The sequence below is a fragment of the Mandrillus leucophaeus genome, unplaced genomic scaffold, assembly GCF_000951045.1.
Source record: "Mandrillus leucophaeus isolate KB7577 unplaced genomic scaffold, Mleu.le_1.0 Scaffold820, whole genome shotgun sequence".
In the NCBI taxonomy this organism is placed as follows: Eukaryota; Metazoa; Chordata; class Mammalia; order Primates; family Cercopithecidae; genus Mandrillus; species Mandrillus leucophaeus.
The window spans coordinates 434995-446783 of record NW_012108920.1 but is presented as its reverse complement, the minus strand read 5'-3'; the positions used below and the strand labels follow the sequence as shown (position 1 = coordinate 446783).

Below are 11789 nucleotides of genomic sequence, written 5' to 3'. Positions count from 1 at the left end.
GCCTGTATCACCACTCAACTCTCCTCCCACCCAAACCTGCTGTCCCTCCCCACTTCCCTTGCACAGATGCCAATTCCTAATCAACATTTTGTACCCAAAATTCCATCTCGGCATCTGCTTCTTGAGAAGGTAAGGAAGGGTCTGAGCTCACTACTGGGGACCACCAGATCCTGGTCAAAGCTGACTACAGCTGGAGGGGGCTGTATGGCTGCTTGAGGATGCACTTGAACAGAAGGACACTAGAGGTGAGGGAGGACAGGACAATGGTTACTAGTGTCTGTTCCACTGATGTGTGTGTGGGCTCTTGCAGTGGGCTGTGCTGCTCCCAAAAGAGGGAAGGGGGAAAGTTCCCAAAGCAATGGTGAGCCCAACAGAGTTCATATCAGCCACTGCCCCTCAGGCCCAAAGACAGCTTCAGCAGTGAGGACATGCTGGCTGGGGTTTATTAAGATTCAGGTCCACCAGGGTGCAGAAGGCCTGAGGTACAGAGGTAAGGTCTACTGCCAAGTGCAGGCTGAGCAGTGAGCAAGCCAGGCTCCAGTGTGGCACCAATAGCCAGGGAGCTGGCCATCGTTTGCCAGCATGCACTGCACCTTGAACTACAAACCAAAGCCCCAGATGATGAGACTCCCTCCCTCCCAGACCTGTGTCACCTGCTGTGCCCTGAGTAAATCAACCAAGCCACATGAGAATGGTGGTCACTGTGGGGACAGAGCACTTACCTTCTTGGACCCCTGTATCTAGTCCCCCAAGCAGAATTCTGTGAAGTGCCACTTCCTGCACATAGCCAGTGCCAAGCCAGGCCCCATCTCTTGGCCAACTGTCCATTCTGGTTCTTCAAACATTCCACAGAGGATGCTGGGGGGAACCAGCAGGAGATCTCTAGGAGGAGGACCTGAAAGAGTCCTCACAGCAAGACCCTAAAGGTCACCCCTGCTTGCCCAGCACACCTGGCTCTCTCTGGCCCTCGCCCACACCAATGCCAGCCCAGAATGGCCACCTTCCTGGGCTGTTTGCTCTGTCTGGGTGCTCTTCCTTCCTTCCAGACCAATGCTGTCCCCTACAATACAGGTCTCAGCATAAAAGGTGTCTTCACAGAGGCACAGCAGCACCCTCACCCCTCTATGCACCCCGTTGTTTTCTCTGTGGTATTGGTCAAATGAGACTTGCTTTACTCATCTGCATGTTTTATTTATTATTTATTATTTTTATTTTTGAGATGGAGTCTCGTTCTGTCGCCCAGGCTGAAGTGCAGTGGCACAGTCGCGGCTCACTGCAACCTCTGCCTTCTGGGTTCAAGCAATTCTCATGCCTCAGCCTCCCGAGTAGCTGGGACTACAGGTATGTGCCACCACGCCTGGCTAACTTTTGTATTTTTAGTAGAGACGGGGATTCACCAGGTTGGTCTCAAACTCCTGACCTCAGGTGATCCCCCTGCCTCGGCCTCCCAAAGTGCTGGGATTACAGGTGTGAGCCACCATGCCCGGCCATCTGCATGTTTTTAAGTCTGCTTCCCCCTTAGAATGTAGCTACATGGGGCAGGACAACGACCAGGACACTCCCCAACACCTTCTGGGTGAGTGAGGAGAGATTGAAGGAAAATAAAGTCACCCCTACTATTTAGGCCCTGCCCAGGTCACATTACCTCCCCAAATCTAAACGCCAGCAGAAGAGGTCTGGCTGGGAAGCCCCTGGAAGCACTTAAGCCTGGGGCACAGCTGTTAAGGATCGCTATATCATCTGCTTTCCAGAAAGAGCTGGAGGAGGCTGTTAGCACCTAACCCCCATAAAGCAGAGGCTGTGAAGATGGTTTCGGCAGCTGCATCAGAGAGAAGAGCCCAGGGGCAGGGTATGGTGAGGAGGCCCCTGCAAGATGCAGCTGGAGAGATGGGGCCTAGGGCAAGCAAGGCCGGAACAGAGAGTAAGCAGGGCCCCCTCTAGGGCACCTGGAAGATGGGCATGCTGTCGCTGAGATGATGGGTGAATGGCAGGGGTGAGGGAGCACGACATCAGAGTTTGAGTCGCTGCACAGCCCTCACAGGAAAGAGTAGTTGAGCTTATGAAATCCTTATCCCTCACCCCACAGCCTATCCCTGAGGCTGTGAGGCCCACTACACTCCTCCCTCCATTCCTGGCTGTGACCCTGGGCCCTCACCACTGGGTTCCCTGGCAAGCTGGCTCACTCCTGGGGCTGGCCCTGCCTCCTGCAGCTCCCTTGCCCATCCCTCCCATGTGCTGCTACTGTGAAGCTCCAATCTGTCTTGGCTCTGCCCACCAACCTTCAAAGATGCTCGGCTGCCTGGGAAAATCCAAGCCCCCTTGGCCTGGCAGCCCACTCACCCGGTGGGTCTTGCTGTAGGTGTAGAGGAAGGCCAGACGGTAGAGACTCTTATAGTGCTGGGGGAAGCGACTCAGGCACAGGCGGAAGGAGGCAATGCACTGCTCTGTGAGAAACTGCCGCTGCTCCTCAGCACCAGCCGGCAGCCCCTGGGGGAAGGCCACTGGCTCCCCTGGGAGGTCCCCTCTCTTCTTCCCATCCCACAGGGTGGGTATGGATGCTGAGGGCTTGCCAGGGATGCAAGCAGAGGCTGGGGGTTCTGCAACAGGCTTCTGGACACCTTGCTCTGCAGCCCGGAAACCTTCTGTACTCTCCAATGGCTCCTCATTTTTTCCTACAGTTGAGAAGAAGGAAAAGAAAGTCACCTTGGTTTTAGGCCCTGTCCATGTAGTGGTCTACCACCAGCGACGGAGGCGCCTCGGTGAGGTGACCAGATGGCTGGACCAATGCCCTTGCTGAGTGGATGCTGGACCCAGCAGCAGGAGGCACAGGGCCCGGTGCTGGCTCTGCCCCAACAGAGGTCTCCTGCTCCATGAAAGAGGCTATCCCAGCTGGCATGCAGTGGGGGACCCAGAAGCTACAGAGTGGGAGTTATGGGCTGGGCTCTGGGTCTTCCCCTCTGAATGGTGGCACAGGCTGTCCCACCTCTGGGGCTGGGGCATGGGGAAGCAGCCCACAAAGGGCAGGTGTTGCCACCACCATCATCAAATAAAACACAGCCAGGGTTCACAAAGTAGCACACCTGCTTCCCTGCTCAGTGCTCGGCCCACTGCCTGCCCCACTGCCTGCCCCAAATCCCTCTCCAGGGTTACTGCTGCTGTGAGTGAGCCAAGTGCTCCCACATGGGCCCTCAGGTGGCATGAGCCCAGCTCCTGAACACCCAGCCTTGCTCCACCAGGGACCATGGGGCAGCAGTTCACATCAAGATAGCCCAGGCTGGGTGGTGGAGCTGCAGGGCTGGTCCCAGGATGATGACAGTAGCCTGGGTGACTTTGGGCTATATACCCGGAGGTGCAGGCTCCTTGGCTACAGAAAAAGAAAGCTGTCTGGCCGGGGAGGGTGGGACAGATGGAAAGGGCTGGGGAGCAAGGGACAAAGGCAAGGGGTCCTGTGGTCTGTGGCTCCTTAGGCACCCAGGAGCATGGCACACACCCTGCGCAGCTTGCCTGGAGGAAGCCAGAGAAGCAGCCAGCAGCACCAGTTCTGAGGTGGTGTGCTATGGCTGAGCCCTCTCCCTATTGTAGTAGTGGCCTGGAGACAGCTGGGGCCTGCTGGGGCAGGGCCGAGTGGGCAACAACCAAGGCCCCCAGTTCTCCACATGCTAAGTCGAAGCCTATCTGCAGACATCAGGTGTGTGGCCAGCTTGCCCACCATCACTATTCTCGTTGAGGAAAGAATCTGAGCATTCACTCCCTATGCTCCCCTCAGCCACCTGCTATTAGTCTGATCTTCCCTCTCTGCTCCCCTGCAGCCCAACCCACGGCTCTCCCTCAGTGTCCTTGCCTCTCCACCATCACTCCTTCTCCCGGAGCCACTGCCCTTCTCCCTCCCTTGCATCGCTGCCCCCAGTGGTGTTGGCAAAGAAAAGCCATAAGAGCATCTCCCTTCCCCCAGGCCCAGAGCCTACCACGGGCTGCCCCTCCCCCCACTCTTTGAAGTGGCCCTGATGACTGAATGCCAGGAGGTCCTAGCTCCTTCCACACTACACTGTCTTCTCATGTGAGCTCAAGAAGTTGCCTGCGTCCCACAGCTTAGGGCTGGCATCCGTCTTACAGAGGATATCATCACTTTATTAAAAAATGTGCCAGGTTTCCAATGTGTTCAAAATGTGGCTCACCAAACAGTGTAAGCCATAATAATGCTGGGATCAGCCCTGTGCTAGGCACGGGGGAGACAGAGGAATCAGATGATGATGCAGGCCTCTCAGCGGTTCACATCAGGCACTGAGAGCTTGGACACAAAGACACACAGAGCACAATTTTCATGGAAAGCAGGCAGAGGGTCAAGAATTCAGCCAGAAATCTTAGAACACATAAAGAGAGAAGAAAACAGCAATCCTAGACTGAGTTAGAAACCTAGCTGCAGGGAAGACCCGCTCGGGCGCCCCTCTCTTGGAGAGAGAGCTATTCTCTTTTCTTTCTTTTGCCTATTAAACCTAACCTCAAACAAACAAACAAACAAAAAAACCCAAAGAACAACAACCCAGTGCGGTGGCTCACGCTTGTAATCCCAGTACTTTGGAAGGCTAAGGTGAGAGGACTGCTTGAGGCCAAGAGTTTGAGACCAGCCTGGGGCAAGAGAGCAAGACCTCATTTCTACAAAAAACGTAAAAAATTAGGCAGGTGTGGTGCCACCTGTAGTCCCAGCTACTCGGGAGGCTAAGGCAGGAGGATCTCAAGCTCAGGAGGTTGAGGCTGTAGTGAGCCATGACTGCATCACTGTATTCCAGCATGGGCAACAGGGCGAGACCCTGTCTCAGAAACAACAACAATAAAAATCAGTTGCTTAGGGGTCTGGGTGGCCTAAGGGGCCCAGGAGAGATGGGGTGAGCTGCCTTACCCACAGCATCCACTCCTACTGCTGAACTGGCCTCACAGATCACTACAGCCCTCCATTGCCTTACTGGAAGAAAGAGGGTCAGAAATGCCAACAAGACCACACCACGTTTCCAGGCCAGGACGTCCAATTGTAACCTAATTGCATGAAGATGAGAAAACTTCCTTCTACCAAGAGAAAGCAAGTAAAACGTGTGTTCTGGCTGCTCCAGCCTAGGCCAGTGCCTGACGCAGGCAGGGAAGACTGGCTTGGAATGCCTGTGGTGCATACGCCAAGGCCAACAGAGCACAGGAGCCATCTGATCCACATCAGTCCATGGAAGTCCGAAGAAGAATGAGGCACAGACATGCCTCCAGCTGACCCTCTGGACTGATGTGTAATGATGGCCCAGTGAACTCAGGGGGCCTGGTTATGGAAGAGCCTGACCCGCAGGTGGCTACACATCTTGGCAAGACACCAACAGCTGAGAGGCCCAGACGGAAATATGCCCCAGCAGGGACCTCAAGTCTGTCTCTTTTGACTTCTGAGATCGTCTTACTCAAACTCTACTGGTCTGAGAAAAAAGCCCAGTGAGGGTGCTCTCCACAAAGGGCGGGCAGGCAAGATGGGCAGGAAGCTGGGCACTGGCAGGTCAACTGCCCCCAGGGCGGGCCCCCCCCAAACCATTTATCATCCCATCCTGCGTGTGGTACACGGGCATCGTCACTAGACCTCTACTTGACCAGGAAGGGGCAGATGTGGCCAGTCTGGCATGCCCTTGTGTCCACTGCCTGGATCACAACAGGTGGTCGTCAACTCTGCTTTGGGTTTTACCCTCTTGCCCTCAGAATGATATAGAAGAGTGAGCTTGTGTTTAAGTGATGAAACTGTGGACAACTTTCTTTCTAGATTAAATAAGTAAGTCTTTACTCTTGCGACCTTCGTATTTTAGACTTTTTTTTTTTTGAAGCTCTGCCCCCCGCAAAGGTGAGCTTCAGCTAGCTGCAACAGTCACTTCTGGGAAAGGCTCTTTCCTCAAGGCACCTCGGTCAAGGCCAGAGTGGAGAAAGACAGCTTCTGGAGAATTAAAGGAAGGAGGCTGGTCCTTGGGCAGTGTGACAGCTTGTGCCTGCTAGACATGGTGGGAGGGAGCGCATCTCAGTGCCAGGCAGGATGTGGCTGTCAGATCTGTTTCTGCTTTCCCTTGGTACCCAGTGCGTGGTACAGATCTAGACCTGTTGTGCCCCGCTGCTTGATAACAAATACAAAACGTATGAGCGAGGGCCTGTACCCCATAACATTAATGACGGAGAAAGCAGCAGGCTGGTGACAGGACTCTCCATGAGGGCGTGCTGGGAAGGCAAGGGGTGTGGAGCACACTGGGGCCTGCACCGAACACTGCCTAGGCACTGCTGTCCTGGCTTTCTGCAGAGAGGCCAAAGGCTGCTCAAGCACTGAAGACTGTGATGGCCAGGCTACTATCCAATGGCAGTCCAGAGGAGTGCGTGTTAGAGACCACCACTCACCAAGACCAGGCCTGGAGGAGTGCTCTGCTCCCAGAACTGTGTGCTGGCAGTGGGCATGAGAAGCATTCCCTGCCATACCTGCTCTCCCAGCAGGAAGTTGATCAACTTCACCACCATGGTTACCAAGAAAAGATGGACTTAGAGAGGAGGAACATGGCCATGGAAGCAAGAGGTTTCATTTCATGCTTATCGGCTATTGTGGTGACCTTTGGTCCTACCCTAACCTTCTTCACCAATGGCCAACCCCACTGGCTCTAATGGAAGGAGGGAAGAGGCAGGACGCTCTTCATGAGTCTAGAAGGGCCTGTATAGGCTGTGCCAGACCAAAGCCAACTCACTCTCTGCTTCGTTCCCCCAACACCCATGTCCCCTTCCTCATGTAAGTGGGAGAGAAGTTCATGATGACACAATAGCATCCACAGCAGTCACGGCTTGACAGGCCACAGAGCACACATGGTGGTCTTACTTGTCTAATAAGTTTAAAAATCTTATTTTTAAGACCAGAAATGCTGTATTAGAGTATTAAGAGTGTAAGTTACCTTTTTCCTTCCCATTTCAAACTTCCTACAGTGTGTTTATGTCAGTTACAGAATGTCAACGCTGGCTGGCGACAGCATAGTGACTGCCTGGTGAGAGAGTGGGGTGGTGGCCTCATCTCTCTATGAGCACCAGATACAAGTAAATCCACATGGTAAGTCCTCCATTCTGTGCCCTCTTATCTAGTGTCTCTACCAGGTGTCCCCTAATGCGGATACTTCCAACCTACTGGGGACGTGGTCTCATGCCCTTTTAAGTCCAGCCAGGGGAGGCTGGCAGGGAGCAGAGAGCTGGGAGAGATCTTCCTTAGTGTAAACGGCTCTGGCTCCACGCCACACCTATGTGTGAGCTCCCATCCAGGGCTTGCTCTGAGACTTGCTGGGACAAGGCCTGGGTCCCTCAGGGAGGCAGTTTATCACCAATGTTTTTCCCCATCCATCCATCCCACCTGGAGAAGCAGCATGGGGTAATGGTTAAGGGTGTAGACTGAGAGGGCAAATTCCAGACCTTCTCTGAATCTCAGATTCTTCAGCTATAAAATGGGAATAGTCATTATGCTTTTTCTCTAGGGTGCTTGGGAGAACCAAATGAATTAACACAGTGCCCAGCACAGAAAAGAGTACAGGACTGGGTTGTTGTTATTACTGTTTGAGAAACACCTGTAAGTCCTGGCCCTGGCCAGAGTTGGAAAGCTCTCAAATCCACAGCTGACCAGCCACAGCTCAGAGTGGGGCCAGGAAAGCCCCAGCCTGCCTGTGATCTCCCAGTAAGCCCAGATGTGGGGCTCTGCCAACTGATTTCTACAAACGTGGCCTAGACCCCCCAGGAGAGTTGGGCATACCCCCAGGCTTAAATCAGGGCCCTCTGCCCCCAACCCCCAAAAAAGGGAGATTTTTCCTGAAGACCTCATATGATTCAGACTAAAAAGAAAACACATTTGTGACATTTAGGATCCAAAGACTTAAAATAACCATTAACCAAGAAAAAAAAACAGAGCACACTGATGTCACAGACACAGCTTTCCTGGGCTGGGCTGTGAGGGTCATAACAACAAGAAGAAGCATCCCTGAGCACATGTGGTGGGCTCTGTGCGCACCCTCAGGAGCTGCCTCCCTCAACCCTCACAACCCTAGGGAGGGCACTGCGACCATTCCCATCCTACAGGGAGAAAAACGGAGGCCCAGAGAGTAAGCGACTTGCCCAGCCAAGGTCCCTGGGCCACAAAGCCTTCAGCTCTGCCCAGATTGCCACAGGACATCAAAGTGGTTCTAATTTACCGAGTTAGAGCTTCATACCTCTTTCTTCTGTGGCCCCCTGAAGGTCTTTACCCGTCCCTCCTGCTTGGGAACTGAGAATCGGCAGCCTCTTCTCTGTGTAGGCTTTCCTGGAGCCCTCCAGTAAGCTGGTGGGCTCATTAAAGAAGTCCTGCGTCGAGCTGGAGTCTGAGAGTGCTACAGCTGTGCTGTCCTGGCTTCGGTCTAAGGGGAGAAGGAGGAAGACAGGGCGAGAGCATTAACCTATACCACCTCCAACACAGGGGGCCTCCCTATGGTGAGTCTCCCTGCCAGTGGCCTGGGGACTGCCTTGCAGGAGATGGCCTGAACACAGCCATTCAACACTGCTGGGCCCAACCCATCCCAGAGGCCACGGAGAGACTCACCAAAGGCACCAATCTCCATGGTCAGCCCTCCTGGTGTTCCCCCAAACAGTGGTATTCTGGTAAATATTTAACAACTGGCTCTCAGGGAAAAAGAAAGCCCTGATTAATAGCACTTACTGATTTCTGGAGTGTAAATATTCCCACCATGGCAATTTTCAAGTTACCAACGTGCTGTTGTCAAATGTGGAGTTAGGAAGAGATGCACAGTAGCCATTATTATGTAGTTTTTCTACCATATAAATATAACAGAAATAAATGAAGTGGGAAAAAATTCAGGAAACATTTTTAACCTGTTAGTAAAAGCCAGGTGTGATCTGGAAGAACTCTAGATCTCTGGGAGCCACAGATGTAAAAGGAGTTTGTACTCAGTCACTAGCTGCTGTCTTCAGACCTTCACGGGTGCTCATGAGGAAGAATAGGGGAGGGGCAAGGAGGGAAGTTGAGGAAACCTTCCTGGGAGTAGTGCAGACCTGGAGGGGAGGAGTGAGTGGTTGCTGCTATGGAAAAGGTACAAAGCCTGCCTGGAGGAACCGAAGCCTTCAGGCATGGAGGCAGGGGAGGAAACCTTGTTGCCTCCAGGGTACAGGTGAAGACCCACTGCAGCTGGGGAAGGGAAAAGGAAAAACCTTCTATTCTAAGGGAGGGGCAGGAAATCATCTAGAGTCCAAACATTAGAGGTCTCCCACCACTGAAGGAGGGGCAGAATCACAGAGAAAGCACCACTCCTGAGATGCAGGGACACAGAGTCCACCTAAGTCTGAGGCTGGGACCAAGACAACAGAGAACTACCCCATGTCCCCAACCCTAGGCTGGCATGCACTGAGTAACAAGCAAGGCAGTCTACTGCAGGGAGGAGGCAAGAGCATGGAGGAGTACCCTCCCTGATGTACACACAAAGGCCTAAGGCTGAAGGCGGAACTGGAATGTGGGGAAAAACCTTGTGGCAAACAAGCTCCCCTACTAAGCACAAGGTAACATGAGAGGAATTTGAGCTTGGGAGGTCGAGGCTGCAGTGAGCTATGATTGCACCACTGGGGCACAGAACCATAGTAACAATAAAACCCAAGCCAGCTCAATTTCTGACTAGCCTAACTCAACTTTCCTTACTAAAAGCCTAGAAACAAAAGATGGAAGCCTATTCCAGGCATACATATTACTTATTTCAGTCTCTTCTGTCCTATACATGATATCTGGTATTCAATGTAAAAATTACAAGACACATACAGAAAGAAACAAAAAAGTAAATCGTCAAGAGACAAATCAATCAGCAGAGCCAGACTCACAGATAACCCAGATATTGGAACTACATGTCAGGGAATTTAAAATAACTAAGATTCATATGATTCATAAATATGATTAGTATGTCAAAGGCTGTACTGGAAAAGCTGAACAACATGCACGAATAGACAGGAAATTTCAGCAGTGAGATTAAAAAAAGCAAGAGTCAAATGCAAAGGCTAGAAATAAAAAATACAGTAACAGAGATGAAGAGTGCCTTTCCCAGACACTGCAGCCAACCTGACACAGCTGAGGAGGAAAAGGAAATCAAAACTTGAAAACAGGTCACTAGAAATACCGATAATCTCCAACTTACAATGGTTCAACTTAAAATTTTTTTGACTTTACAATGGTGCAAAAGTGATATGCATTCAGTAGAAACTACACTTCAAATTTTGAATTTTGATCTTTTCCCAAGCTAGTGATATGCAGTACAATACTATTGCATGAGATATTCAACACTTTATCATGAAATAGGCTTTGTGCTATAACAGCAGTCCCCAACCTTTTTGGCACCAGGAAGACAATTTTTGGAAGACAATTTTCCACAGACCACGGGGGTTGGAGGGGGATAGTTTTAGGATAAAACTATTCTCTGGCATTAGATTCTTGCGAGGAGCACACAACCTAGATCCCTCCACATGTGCAGTTCACAATAGGGTTCATGCTCCTATGAGAATCTATGGAACGCCTGCCACTGATCAGACAGGAGCCAGGGTTCAGGTGGTAGTGCTCGCCTGCCTGCTGCTCACCTCCTGCTGTGCGGCCCAGTTCCTAACCGGCCACGGACAGGTACCAGTCTGTGACCTGGGGGTTGGGGACCTCCGTGTTACATAATTTTGCCCAACTGTAGGCTAACGCAAGTGTTCTGAGCATGTTGTGATGAGGCTGGGCTAAACTATGATGTTGGTAGGTCAGGTATATTAAATGCATTTCTGACTTAATTTCAACTTATGTTCGTTTTATCAGGAAATAACTCCATTGTAAGTTGAGGAGCATCTGTAATCCAAACCCAGAGAATAACAGTGGGCAGGAGGAATCAGAATAGAGCATCCAAATGATCCAACACGCTAACTGGAGTCACAAAAAGAGATGAGGGAGAAACAGGACAGTAGAAATATTTAAAGACATAATAACTAAGAATTTTCCAAAAATAATATAAGACATCAAATCACCAAGATTCTCAGAAAACACCAAGCAAGGGAAAACACCCCCACACACATTACAGAAAAAAAAAAAAAAAAAAAAAGAGAATCACACCTAGATGGGCCATTTTGAAACTGCTGAAACCCAAAGATACAAAATGTTGAAGGCAGTCAGAGAAAGATACATCAGATACAGAAAGACAAAGTTAAGAATTACAGCAGACTTCTCATTAGAAATCACACATATCTGACAACATCTTTAAAGTGCTGAAGGAATAAAATAGTCAACTCAGGATTCTATACTCAGTGAAAATACCTCTAAAAATTTCAGGGGAAAAAAAGGTTTGTTTGTTTGTTTTTTCCAGGCAAACAAAAACTGAGGGGATTCATTACCAGCAGATCTGAGTTACAAGAAATGTTAAAGGTAATTTTTCAGGTAGAATGAATATGAGGCCAGATAAAACTTGGATCTACATAAAGAAATTGAGTTCCCCAGAAATGGTTAAAGTTATGGTAAATATAACAGACATTCTTTTTATGTTCAATTTTTCTAAAACATTATTGTTTATTTTCTAAAGCAAAAATAGTAGCAATGTATTGTAGGCTTAGAGCATATGTAAAAGGGAAATGAATGAAAATGAGCACAAAAGACAAGTAGCTCTTCCACTGCCTAGGAAGCAGTGCAGCATCACCTGAAGGCAGACTGCGATGACTTAAAGGTGTATTTTGTTAACCCTAAGGCAACAACTACATTAAAAAAAAAAAAAAAA

At 50.5% G+C, this 11789-nt stretch overlaps 1 protein-coding gene across 5 annotated transcripts in view; it reads right to left on the bottom strand.

The window, feature by feature from the left end:
- The window catches only part of CABIN1 (calcineurin binding protein 1), a 166528-nt gene that overhangs the window by 61277 nt on the left and 93462 nt on the right, over positions 1-11789 (bottom strand). For all 5 annotated transcript variants that reach the window (XM_011967986.1, XM_011967988.1, XM_011967989.1 and 2 more), the window contains 2 exons: positions 8232-8414; positions 2341-2672 (listed from right to left, as the gene is read on the bottom strand). In XM_011967986.1, the coding sequence (XP_011823376.1) occupies positions 2341-2672; positions 8232-8414 (515 nt within the window). The remainder of the gene's footprint in view (positions 1-2340; positions 2673-8231; positions 8415-11789) is intronic.